The sequence below is a fragment of the Nicotiana attenuata genome, chromosome 2, assembly GCF_001879085.1.
Source record: "Nicotiana attenuata strain UT chromosome 2, NIATTr2, whole genome shotgun sequence".
Taxonomy (NCBI): domain Eukaryota; kingdom Viridiplantae; phylum Streptophyta; class Magnoliopsida; order Solanales; family Solanaceae; genus Nicotiana; species Nicotiana attenuata.
This window is the reverse complement of record NC_031990.1, coordinates 45106392-45117278: the sequence shown is the minus strand read 5'-3', so window position 1 is coordinate 45117278 and position 10887 is coordinate 45106392. Positions and strand designations below refer to the sequence as shown.

The window sequence follows — 10887 nt, the reverse complement described above, 5'->3', positions numbered from 1 at the left end:
TTTTCCCCTTTTTCTCACATATTTATATTCTTAAATATTTTCTTAGTTGTTGTTTAATAATTGGATATTTTTCAATATTACAAGAAAAATTGATTAAAAAAATATTATCTGAGTAGGAACGTAGTTCAAATATAATATAAAAATATATTATCGTGGGGGTATTTTTATTTCTTCTCAATTTTAACTTTTTATGCAGTCCATTTAATATTATCTTTTTGTGGGTATTGGACATTATGGAGTGGTAATGTATTGCCAATACAGAGGATTAATTTTTATGAAATTAATTTTATTAAACGTTCCTACATATTTATAATAAGAATTTAATAAATAGAATTTTATTAATTTTAAAATCTTAAATATTAAACATTAGCGTAGAAGATATTGTAGTCCAACAAATAGGTTATTGCAGTTATGTCTTTTTCCTATGAGTTCTTTCATTTAATATTTTATGGTTATTTTGGTCTATTTGTACTATTATTTTGATAATAATATAGGCTCTTCTTTTTCTAAATAAATTTGGACAGTATAATATATTCTCAAATTAAATTAGTAATAGGACATTATAATACATTTTCAAATCAAATTAGTAATAGAAATTTTTAAGAAGTATATCTTAAAAGTAATAAGATTACATAACTAAAAAGACGTATCTACCCCGGATGTAATTTATCTATCTATATCTATCTATCTAATATCTATATCTTTCGATGGATAATCCTATGTTGGATAAAATTATCAAAGTTAAAACTTTACCATATTAGGACTTTAAAATTAATTGCAATTATAATTCTAGAATGAAATTTGCTAATGGCCTCAATTATTTTTTGTGCGTAAATTTTGAACAATGGCAAAAGGTTGTAGCCTATCACTAATTAAGTTAGAAATAACTTAATATTAAGGACCTTGAAGTGAGTATGAATATATTACCACTTTAAACTTGACATTTTAGTCGTTTTATGATAAATGGATTTTTTAAAATACTATTCGAAAGTTCCTTTTTTTTTATAAACGACATGTAGGTCCCACAATTGTTTGAAGCTTGCTATACAGCTCCTTTTAGATTTTTTTGTACTTAAATTATTAAACAAACCATAAAAGATGTTGAGATGTATGTACAACGTGTAATATTATAATGGGCTAATGCGCTCGAAAGTAATTATACTATAGGATTTCTAACGTGTAGTATTATGTCCTAAAACTAACAAGATTACAAGGCTAATGTCTAGAATTTCGGTTATGTCCTTTTATTGTGAGTTATTATGCTTAATATTATAAGGTTATTTTTGTAAACCGACATTGTATTCATACTTTCGTAACAATATAGATATAGATATAGATATAGATATAGATGTAGATGCGTGCAAAATTACTTTTGCCTAAAGCGGCAAAGCCCCACATTTCCCCTCCATGTATTTGTTCGGGGAATAAATAAAAGTCCAAATTTCTACATTAATTTTTTTCTCATAAACCCAAAACCCCATTACCCTTTAAAACCTTTTCAAATTCCCAAAACCCCATTACCTTGTTTCTCTCTTACCTTCCCCACAATCAAAATTCAGCATCTACACAATCACATTAGTTGTACCTCTATTGCCAGTTACAGGTACTTTCTTCTTCTTACCCTTCTTGATTCTCTCTTATTTTTTGCCTATCTTGTAAAGTAAAGCTTGTGGCCCTTTTCCTTTTTTTCTTTTTTTAAGGGTATCTTTTAAAGATAAGCACTCAACCCACAAGCATACATGTATCGAATTTCTAAAACAAGTTTTACTTTTTTCTGTCGGCTTTTTTGCTGACCCAGAAATTAATTTCTTTGCTTGTAAGTTATTGGACTTGTTTTCTTTTCTTTTTTTGTTGTTGTTGGGGTTTGTTATGTAGGAGTGAAAGAATGATCGTTTGATGTGTTATGCATGTAATCTGCACTTTAGAAGCAGAATTTTCATTATTCGTATAACGTTCCCATTATAAATGCAGTAACTTTTCTGTCGTTTAATGAACATGCTGCAGTCGGAAAGTGTAAACATGTACTGACTTCTCTAAAACTGGTTGAATAAAGTATTAACACTGGTTGGAAATTGATTCATTTGTCCTGCTGGATTGTTGGCAACCGAATGAGTATTCGAATCAAATTAGGAATTTGTTACTTGTATTTGCTATTGTACTATGTTCTTGGCCAGGATTTTTATATCATTGGTGCTCAACTAATTTTAGCCTGAAAATGCTAACGAGATTAATATATTTGTATGTTTTACTAGCTTTTCTGTTTAAATAATAGCGCCTTTTCAGTGTAGGAGTTGAATTGGTCTAAGTATTCAATTCTTCCCGGCAAAACTATGGAAACTGGAAGAAACCCAGCTAGTGGTCCAAAAAAATCGCCTTTCACGCCTAAGGCTATCATACATCAGAGATTTGCTGCTAAAGCTTGCTATAAGGTCGAGGAAGTTCAAGAGGTTGTACAAAATGGATGTCCTGGTTTAGTGATCCCTCAGAAAGGTCCTTGCCTCTATCGCTGTACTCTCCAACTTCCAGAATTCTCTGTAGTCTCTGAAGCCTTCAAAAGAAAGAAGGATGCTGAGCAATCTGCTGCTGAGAAGGCTATACAAAAGGTTTTGCCTTTTTCTCTGTTCTTGAGCTATTTAAATATTTGAAGGAGAAGAGCGAGGCTTTGCCGTAGGAGCTATTTAAATATTTGAAGGAGAATAGCCTAGTACAAAAGAAAAAAACTAACACTTGGTAAATTGGGTCTCAAGGAAACAACTTTTTTGCTTTCCCTTTTTTACTGATAACTCAGGTGGTAGACCCCAACTCTTAATCATAAACCATCCATTTCACTTAAAGTTTATCTTTACTAAGCATGCTCTTATAATGGGTGCTGCAAATGTAGTGGACAGTCGATAATTTTATCTCTCTCAGGTTGTCGCATAGATCTAAAATGTCCGTGAAAAGTTCATCATTACCTCATGATTGTCATTTATCTGCATGCTTTTGTGATCAGTTTTAACATATGAAGTTGACAAGTTCCAATTTTTCTCTCAGATTGGAGCTTAGATTTTCAAATGTGAAATGCTAATGCATTAATGACTTATGGTTGTTGTTTATCTGCAGTTAGGCATCCAGCCTAAAGAAGATAATCTCAGTGTGGAGCAAGCGTGGGATGAACTGGCTGGTCGACTATCATATTTATTTTCAATTGAGGTATGTAACCCTATTAGTATTAATGTGATGATGGAATTCTTCTTGGAGTCAGCTGCAAGATTACAAAGTTTCACTAGCCATTGAGATTAAGTGAGAACTTTGACTTATATACATGTTTGTCTGCGTAAGAAAGTCTTTAATGAATTATTAAAACTTGATTGTGAAGCTGGTTATACAGGGTATTGCCAGTTTGTCGTGAAATTTATTTTCTATAAAACAGCAAACAGTGTACCAAATATGTCATTTTAGAGATTTTTTTTTGCAATTTAAAAGTCTTTCCATGCTATTTGATTGTTTGTAGAGTCTGAAACATGATGTTTTTGTGCTTTATTGAAACTTGCCCAAGGTTTCATTAGAAAATATAAAATTTCCTATGGTTTCATCATATATTTTGAGACATGTTCTTATAAACAGTTCTATTGAGTTTGTGAGATATTTAATGCTCATAAAGGTTCATTAATTTTTTTTTATATTTTCATTAAGTCAGCCTCAGTAGATAATAATTACTGAGTTTTTTGGTTGTAGGATCAGATGATGTAAACGGATTCACTAATTGGATGTAGTTATGTAATGCATTTTTTCCTGCAGCTAATGAACTACCTGACTTAATGTTATTTACGGTTCACTTTTTTCGTTTCCGGTTGTTGATGAAAGTTCTTGCCTTCAATTCATCCGCTTAGCGGTCACTTCAGAGCAGCGTTGCAGAGAGGAGGTCACCTTAGTGGATTTATTCCTGTAGCAGCTATTGCTGCGTTTGATGCTAAGATTAATAGCTTATGTAAATATATAAATCCTGAAGTGGAGTCGAATCACTTTTTGGTGATGTCACTTATTATTGAAGCTGCTAAGAGGTTAGCGAATACGCTTGTGTTCTCTGAGGAGAAGCTTTCATTGCAGAGGCTAAATCCACACCCTCCTGAGATTATACAGTCTTTACTAAAGAATGAATCTAGTTTCCCAGAGAGCATTTCAATTGAAGCAGTACGTATTCCAGCTTCTGCAGAGAAGATTGTGGAACCTTCAATACTTGATGCCTCTTTTGGCAATTATTACCTGGATGCCATTGCAAAGGAGCTAGGGGTTAAAGATGCTTCTAAGGTTCTGATTTCTAGGTGAGAGAGAATATATACAGAGCACTGAACTAGTACTTTGTTTGACTGGTAAAATGCTGTGAGCTTGACTTGTAACAATCAGAAGTCGGTTTTAACGCAGTATGGTAAGAAGTATATGAAGGAGCTCCTATTCAGTGATGGATGCAGACTTTATGCTGCGAGTTCAACCCAGTATTCTCAATTCAAAGTTTAAATATACATGTGAAGAATCACTAAAAGCTCAACAAATATTAAATCTGCACACAATTTCAAAGTACAATTGCCATTGGGCTTTGGTCTAGTGGTGAGAGCGCAATGCGTGATGTGTAGGTTAGGTGCATGTCACAGGTTTGAAATCTCTGCAGACAAAAGCCTGGTATTTAAGTAGAGAAGGGTAGAGAGGCTGGCTTCATTACTCACCGAGTTTCAAACCATGCACCATTGCCCCTCGGGGATTTCTCTGTTGTCAAAAAAAAGAAAAAGATCAGAAGTACAATGAATTTAGTGCTAATAGCTTTGAAGGTTTAAACCATCAAATTTAAATCCCAGATCCGCCTTTGATTCTATCTAGAGTTTTCTGATAGGTTGTATTGTTCCTTCTTCCATGCTGGTATGTATATACTTGATGCATCTTGGTATTTATTTTTAAGCAAGACAAAATTAATCTAGTATGACCGAAGCTGACACCCTTCATCATAAACTGGTTATGGATGGGTGTTGGAAGTTAGTTCATGGCTGGTTCAATGTGAGCTGTAAGGTAGTTTTGTGGTTTATGTTAGAGAAGGCTGGATCAAATAAATAATTGCTCCCATTTTAATTGAGCATTTCCTGTATCTTTGATGATGAACATTTGTTTTCTGTTACAGGCCTATTGGCAAAGCTTCCTCAGAAACAAGGTTGTACTTCTGTGCTCCAGAATCCATAAAGATTGGCCCATCATCAGAGTTACATATGAAACTAGCTAGTTCATTTAGAGAATTTAATGCCATTGCGACCTACCTATCTGGTCAAGAAATATACGGTGATGCAATTTTGGCATCTGTAGGATACACCTGGAAGTCTACTGATCTTTCTTACGAAGATTTATCCTTGCGTGGATATTACAGGTATGTCCTTGGCACCATTTTTGTGTTTTTAGTCAGCGAAGTCTGGCTGAATCAAAACTGAGTCTGGCTTAATTACAACTGGATTGTCATCTAGGATAGCAGAATTATGATAGCCATTGTAGTGAGTTTTCCCCCTGAGATCTGGGTGTGGTGGGCTAAATAATGGAGAGAGTGAATTTGCATGATGAGTTTAGCGTGCCGAACTCAGGACCTGAAGTCACATGTTGTACTTCAGGAATTTCTTTTTTTTTTCCTTTTGATTTTTTTATTTAATTGTGACACTCAGTTGCTATCATCAATTTTCATAATATTTTTCTTTTCTTCTTTTTGTTTCACTCATAATAGCGGGGTTCATTTTCTTTTCTCTCTTTTTCCTCTCAAGAATACTTGCCAACAAGATACCTAGCGGAATTTACAAGTTGTCAAGAGAAGCAATACTTGCCGCAGAGCTGCCCACAACATTCACAACAAGGAGCAATTGGAGGGGTTCTTTTCCCAGAGATATTCTCTGCACATTTTGCCGCCAGCATCGATTATCTGAACCTGTCTTTTCAAGCGATTCCTTTGAACCTCTGCCAGATTTAACTGGGCGTAAAAGATTGAGGGATACAGCATCAAGTGGAGACGAAATTAATGAAGGTGGTCTTGCTGCTACTGCTACTGCTGCTGCACAAGGAGGATGTACTCTAGTCTATAGATGTACAGTGAAGATATACTCCAAGTACCAGGATTTGATTCTGCTGTGTTCACCAAAGGAATCTTATAAGAAACAGATTGATGCAATTCATAATGCTGCTTTAAAAGTTCTCTTATGGTTGGATAGATTTCTTGATAAAGTTGACATGTCTGTGGAGGAGATGACATCATCTGCCAAGGGACTTGATGTTCTTATTTATCCTCAACAGTTTGTTAAGGAGTTCTCATCATGTCAATTCTTGCCCAAATATCGGTGGAGCAGTGCAACACTAGCAGACAGCTCTCTGTGTTCTAGCTACTCTAATGTACAGAAGAACACGCTTGAAGACGAAGTAGCATCTGTTAGGATAAGTGGTGAATATTCTGGAACGACTCCATCTAATGGTTCTTTGGTGTGTGTGACTTACAACATATATTTAGTCACGGAAAGGGAAGGCATTAAGGAACAGCTTGAAGGGTCTGAAGAGTTTGAGTTTGAGATTGGCAGTGGAGCCACATCACCTGTTCTTGAAGCAGTTGTAACACAGATGTCCATTGATCAGTCTGCATGTTTTACTATGGTATTGCCTTCCAAAGAGATTGTTCTAGCAGTGGCTCGTGATTCTACAACTGTCCTTTCATTATTGTCTTCAGGTAAGTTAGGCAGTTGTTTCCTTTTATTCTGATTTTTTTGCTCTATTTGTGTTGATTTCCATTTTAGAACATGCTTTCCGCAGGACATTTGTCGTGTCCAAACCATATAAAATTTCTGTTGTATTCGAATAATCTAGAGTTTCCTCTCCTCTCTCTGGAGACAGGTACTTGTACAATGAAATGTGAAGTCACCTTGCTGCGGGTGACAGTACCCTTGGAGGATAGAATGGAACAGGCCTTATTCTCTCCCCCATTATCAAAACAACGTGTTGAATATGCGTTGCAACACATTAGAGAATCTTGTGCTGCCTCTTTGGTATAGGACTTTTCAAATGATTTTGCTGTCTTTTTAGATGATAAAAAGACTTGGTTCTGATCTTTATTCGATCACAGGTTGATTTTGGATGTGGTTCTGGAAGTCTCCTTGAGTCTTTATTAGCTTATCAAACCTCTCTTGAGAAAATAGTAGGTGTTGATATTTCACAGAAAGCTCTTGCTCGTGCTGCCAAGGTCTGATGCACTCACAGCCCTTTGACACTGCTTTTCAACTTTCACAATCTCTCTCAGTAATTGTCCTTCAGTTTATTCTTCTCTTTCTACTGTAATTCTTTTTCTTAGTAATGATAATAAGCACTTGTGTATTCTCTAACTTAACTATGTAAGTTGAAAACTGAACTGCAATTCAAGTGAGTGAGAAAAATCAGGATCTGCAATTGTCATCTTATGCCAATCCAATATTTAGATATTATCCTGCGTCGTCAGCTAGATCTAGTTTTGCCTATGCTTTCAGTGCGACATTCTCCATCTTATAGGTAATGACATTATTTTCGGATTGTGAAAGCTAGGGAGATGTTTCCTTATTCAGGAAAAAATTTAACATTCCAGATCAGAGTAATCTATTTTTTTAAACTCTCTAGTTTTATTATCATTTGTTAGATAAATAAATTGGATAAAATAGGTTCATATTATCTTGACATGACTAAAATGAGAATGTAATTGCATTAAATGTAAAAACAGTAAAAGAAAGAAAAAAGGCCGATAAACAAAGAGATATGAGTAATAGCTGAAGTAGCTCCAGCACCCAAAAAAGATAAAAGTAAAAATAAAAATAGAAAAAGAGAGAAAGATGATCCAGATGGTTATATGCCCATTTGAAGGTTTAAGATTTACTTATTGGGAAGACTGATAGCATAATCATTACTTGGGAAGTAAAGGAAATTCACAAATGATTTTTAAAAAAAAATGTTAGTTGAATACATAACAATTATGATTTTCTGATTATGATTGTTGGAGTGAAGCTAATATGAGTTCAGATGACTATTTGAAGGTTACATAAAAAACAGGTAATCACATGTACTCCATATAAGATACTTGGACAGAGAAATGTTAAGGTCCTTTTACCTATCACAAGTAGTTGTACAATTTTATATCCATGATATAGGTTTTCTATTTCCTTATTCTAGCGTCAGAAACTCCGAAGTAGATACCATTTAGTCAGTGGTGGTATAGGATTCTAGAATTGGGAAATATGTTATTGGACTATCATGCGAAAATGAAATAGCTTTTGTGAACTTTTCTCAAAAAAAAAAAAAAACCGGTGAAAAAAGAAGAAACTTTTTCTCCTTTCTCCTTTTCTTTGGGGATGGCAAGCAACTTTGAAGCTTCAGGAATATAACAACATGAGCTTTTTCTTCGACATTCATAGCTAGTAAACTAATGAGGTCAAATATGTTAGTTCAAGATGCTAAGAAATTTCTGATTAGCATAATTCACTTTTTCTTTCTGTTGTATTGACGGAGCTTGGTTCTAAACATTTAATGTCTGCCACATGTGTTGCTGGTGCCAAATTATAATTTAGATCTGCGTTCACCTAAGAGTCTTCTTAATTTCCAGATACTTCATTCAAAACTCAATGGAAATATAGGAGCTGAACAACCTACTAACAGAATCAAGTCTGCAATACTATATGAGGGTTCGATTTTGACTTGTGATTCTCGGTTATGTGGGTATGACATTGCAACCTGCTTGGAGGTAATTGTTTCCTCTTCTAGTGATGGTTACAAGCTTTCCGAATTTCATTTTTTTTTTCTTTCTTTGGAAAATTGAGCTTAGAACACTTAGTTTCATGAAGTATTTGCGTAAAAATGCTTGTGTACCTTATATCCATCCCAAAAATGAAGTCATGGCTGGTTATATCATTCTTTTTTATTGAAGCAGTTGAGAGCAGTGGTGGAGCCAGGATATTTACCAAAGGGGATTCAGAATAGTAAAAAGTAAATACACGAACAAGCCAAGGGGATTCAACATCTACTATTTATGCATAAAAACAATTTTGACCTTATATACAGTATAATTTTTCGGCGAAGGGAGTTTAGGGATGAACCCCCTTCCACCACCCTAGCTCCGTCCCTGGTTGAGCCGGTGAACTTAGTGTCGGGAGATGATCTGTCAACTAGATTGCCCTAGTATGGTTTAATATGTTATCTTACCAAAAAAATATTGTCATAGATGGTTTCGTATGTTAGATGTCATATATAGTATTTGAGGTCAGAAGGTAGATATTATGGATCAACAAACAAAATGTGATTAGAAGTGTTCTGTGGGAGAAAGTAGTTTCTAAAGCTTGTCATTATATAAGTTGGAGATTGGTGTAAGTGAGATATTGAAGCTTTTATGCATTTGTTTTGAAATAGACGTCAGACTGATTTTTCTGTAGCCTTCACATGAATTTGCAGAGATAGACACATTGATTCACATACCAGAAGAGTCTAGTGCCAGTACTCATTAATAAAGAGTGTAAGAGTGCAAATAATGATTTTTCATACTGAGTTTGTGTAATGGGTTGCTAGATCATATGCTATAGTTCTAACCCTTTGTAATGAAATATATTGAAGTGTGTTCTTGATCTTTATGAGCGGTAAGTTTGGTAATTTTATCTTTCAATGGGAATAAAGATATGACAATGATATTTTCAAGTTGCATGTTAGGGTCTATCCACTTAGTAGATTATCTGTTTAGTTAAAAGAACTTTGCCTTGCTAGGGAGACTAGTGATGCATATGATGGTTCCGAAGTTCTTTATTGGCACTTATTGGCCGAATTAAGTATGAAATATTTGGCACCTTTTCCTTCGTGTTTTTCTTTTTGTTACTTATTTCTCTTTATTTTTCAATATGTTTCTTTTTATTCCCATCATTTAGTGGTCTTGCCTTTCCATCGTGATATATTGCTATAGAGTTTTTTAGATAGGTTTCTTCAGTTATTGATGATCCTAGGTTGACACATTTTGTCAGCTCAGGTGGTTGAATGAGACTTTGCTTTTCTGCAGCTGTATATCCATCATCTGTCTTTTCTTTGTTCCATACAATCTGTAAAAACTAGATCATCTATTAATCTTGAAAGATGGGAATTTTGATCAACTATAGGTGATTGAACACATGGAGGAACATGAAGCGTGCTTGTTTGGCGATATTGTGCTCAGGTCATTTTGTCCACAGATTCTTATAGTCTCCACTCCCAATTATGAGTACAATGTGATTCTCCAGAATTCTTCTCCTCAATACCAGGAAGAGGATCCAGATGAGAAGAGCCAGCAGCAATCTTGCAAATTTCGCAATCACGATCACAAATTTGAGTGGACTAGACAGCAATTTTGCCAATGGGCATCTGAGCTAGCTTTAAGGCATAATTATGATGTTGAGTTCAGTGGAGTTGGCGGAGAGCCTAACAAAGAACCAGGATTTGCCTCCCAAATTGCTGTCTTTAGAAGAAAAGATGGCAGTCCCGCGAATGCAGACTTTGCTAAACACTTTGATGTTATTTGGGAATGGAGTAGCAGCAGTAATTCAAGATCTTAACTGTAGATGCTTTCTAACAAGCTCATTTTTTGCTGCATCTTAACTGTAGATGCTCTCCAACAAACTCATTTTTTGGTTAGTCATGTTGATTTCAGAAGTTATAGAAGATTTGCTCATGATTTCTTTTGCTTATACTAAGTGCTGACTGTTCTAGAAAATCATACTTAGTATGCCTTACCTAAATGCGAAGAAATATCTACCCTACTAGTTGCAAAATGATACTAGTTGTTTGAAGAAGAAAAACACGGTACTCCTAACTCATGGCTTAAAATTTATGCTTGAGCTTTAGTTTTGTTCGGTTTTCCTTTCACCT

The 10887-nt window shown here is 34.8% G+C and overlaps 1 protein-coding gene across 5 annotated transcripts; it reads left to right on the top strand.

The window, feature by feature from the left end:
• Window positions 1456–10757, top strand: LOC109208676 (small RNA 2'-O-methyltransferase). 5 transcript variants are annotated; one of them, XM_019371816.1, is made up of 10 exons: window positions 1456–1603; window positions 2289–2603; window positions 3103–3192; window positions 3847–4304; window positions 5150–5389; window positions 5772–6718; window positions 6883–7034; window positions 7112–7228; window positions 8612–8749; window positions 10143–10757. In XM_019371816.1, exons 2-10 carry the CDS (start codon window positions 2331–2333, stop codon window positions 10572–10574), a joined length of 2847 nt encoding a protein of 948 aa, XP_019227361.1. In that variant the 5' UTR covers window positions 1456–1603; window positions 2289–2330; the 3' UTR covers window positions 10575–10757. The 5 variants fall into 5 exon arrangements, with proteins under 5 accessions (XP_019227361.1, XP_019227369.1, XP_019227388.1 ...); XM_019371824.1 differs by having other exon boundaries at window positions 2284–2603; XM_019371829.1 differs by lacking the exon at window positions 1456–1603 and adding an exon at window positions 1741–1816.